At 67.0% G+C, this 1,141-nt stretch overlaps 1 protein-coding gene across 1 annotated transcript in view; it reads left to right on the top strand.

Annotated features, from left to right (window-relative positions):
• The window catches only part of LOC106723118, a 7,508-nt gene that overhangs the window by 3,848 nt on the left and 2,519 nt on the right, over positions 1–1,141 (top strand). The window contains exon 3 of the mRNA XM_025194127.1: positions 318–666. Within this exon, the coding sequence (XP_025049912.1) occupies positions 318–666 (349 nt within the window). The remainder of the gene's footprint in view (positions 1–317; positions 667–1,141) is intronic.

Consider the following 1,141-nt stretch of genomic DNA (forward strand, 5'->3'; position numbering starts at 1 on the left):
TAGAGACCTGCGCGTGGTGGACGCGGGTGAGGAGGGGGCTGCCCTGGGCGCAGGCGGGAGGAGCAGGGATCGTTGCTGCTCTGCAGGTCACTGAGGGGAAGAACAGAAGCTGGGAACAAAGGTTCCTCGCTCCACTTCCCCGCTGAAGATGCTGATCAATCAGGAGTGATCAATACCCCAAGCCGGGGAGACCCCAGGGGTGCCAGCCCTGCCGCAGGGTTCGGTCTCTCGTGTGCGAGGGAAGGGGAAGCAGCCTCTGCCAGGGCCCGGCTCCCCTAACACGGCCTGTCCCCGTCTCTGCGCCTTTCCTTCCCCAGGGCTCCTGCGGCCACCCGCACATCTCCCAGCCCGAGTCAGTGACCCTGGGGAGCACAGTCACCCTGAGCTGCCGCATTTCGGGGCATTTCCCGGCTGAGCTGAGGGTGACCTGGCTCCGGAAGGGCAAGGGACAGGCTCCAGCCGTGCCCCTGGCGGACTCTGATGACTACGAGATCCAACCGGGCACGGCCGAGCAGGCGCCAGATGGGAAGAGTTTCCAGCAGGAAACAAGACTTAGCTTCACCCCGTCGGTGCAGAGAGACCAGGGCACCCAGTACATCTGCCGCGTGCAGCACGTGGCCCTGGAGCGGCCCGTGGAGAAGAGCAGCGCGGAGCTGCAGGTGACAGGTCGGTCTCAGCTCTGTGACACCCAGCGTGAACGGTGTCCCCTGCCCCGATGGTGCCCCGTGAGCTGCAAGGCTGGTGCATGACTCCTCTGATGGAGCCGCGCTCCTGTCTGCTAGGCCTGGTGGCCACATGGTCCCCGGCCGGCACCGGAGCAGGACAGGCCGAGAGGAGCTGGGGGACGGTCCTGAGCTGGCTGGGACGGCAGAGACAGTGTGACACCCAGCGTGAACGGTGTCCCCTGCCCCGATGGTGCCCCGTGAGCTGCAAGGCTGGTGCATGACTCCTCTGATGGAGCCGCGCTCCTGTCTGCTAGGCCTGGTGGCCACATGGTCCCCGGCCGGCACCGGAGCAGGACAGGCCGAGAGGAGCTGGGGGACGGTCCTGAGCTGGCTGGGACGGCAGAGACAGGCCGAGAGGAGCTGGGGACGGGGCAGAGATCTCCCCTGCTCCCCACGGCTTTGGGTCTGGGGGCGCG

The sequence above is a fragment of the Alligator sinensis genome, unplaced genomic scaffold, assembly GCF_000455745.1.
Source record: "Alligator sinensis unplaced genomic scaffold, ASM45574v1 scaffold1531_1, whole genome shotgun sequence".
Lineage (NCBI taxonomy): Eukaryota > Metazoa > Chordata > Crocodylia > Alligatoridae > Alligator > Alligator sinensis.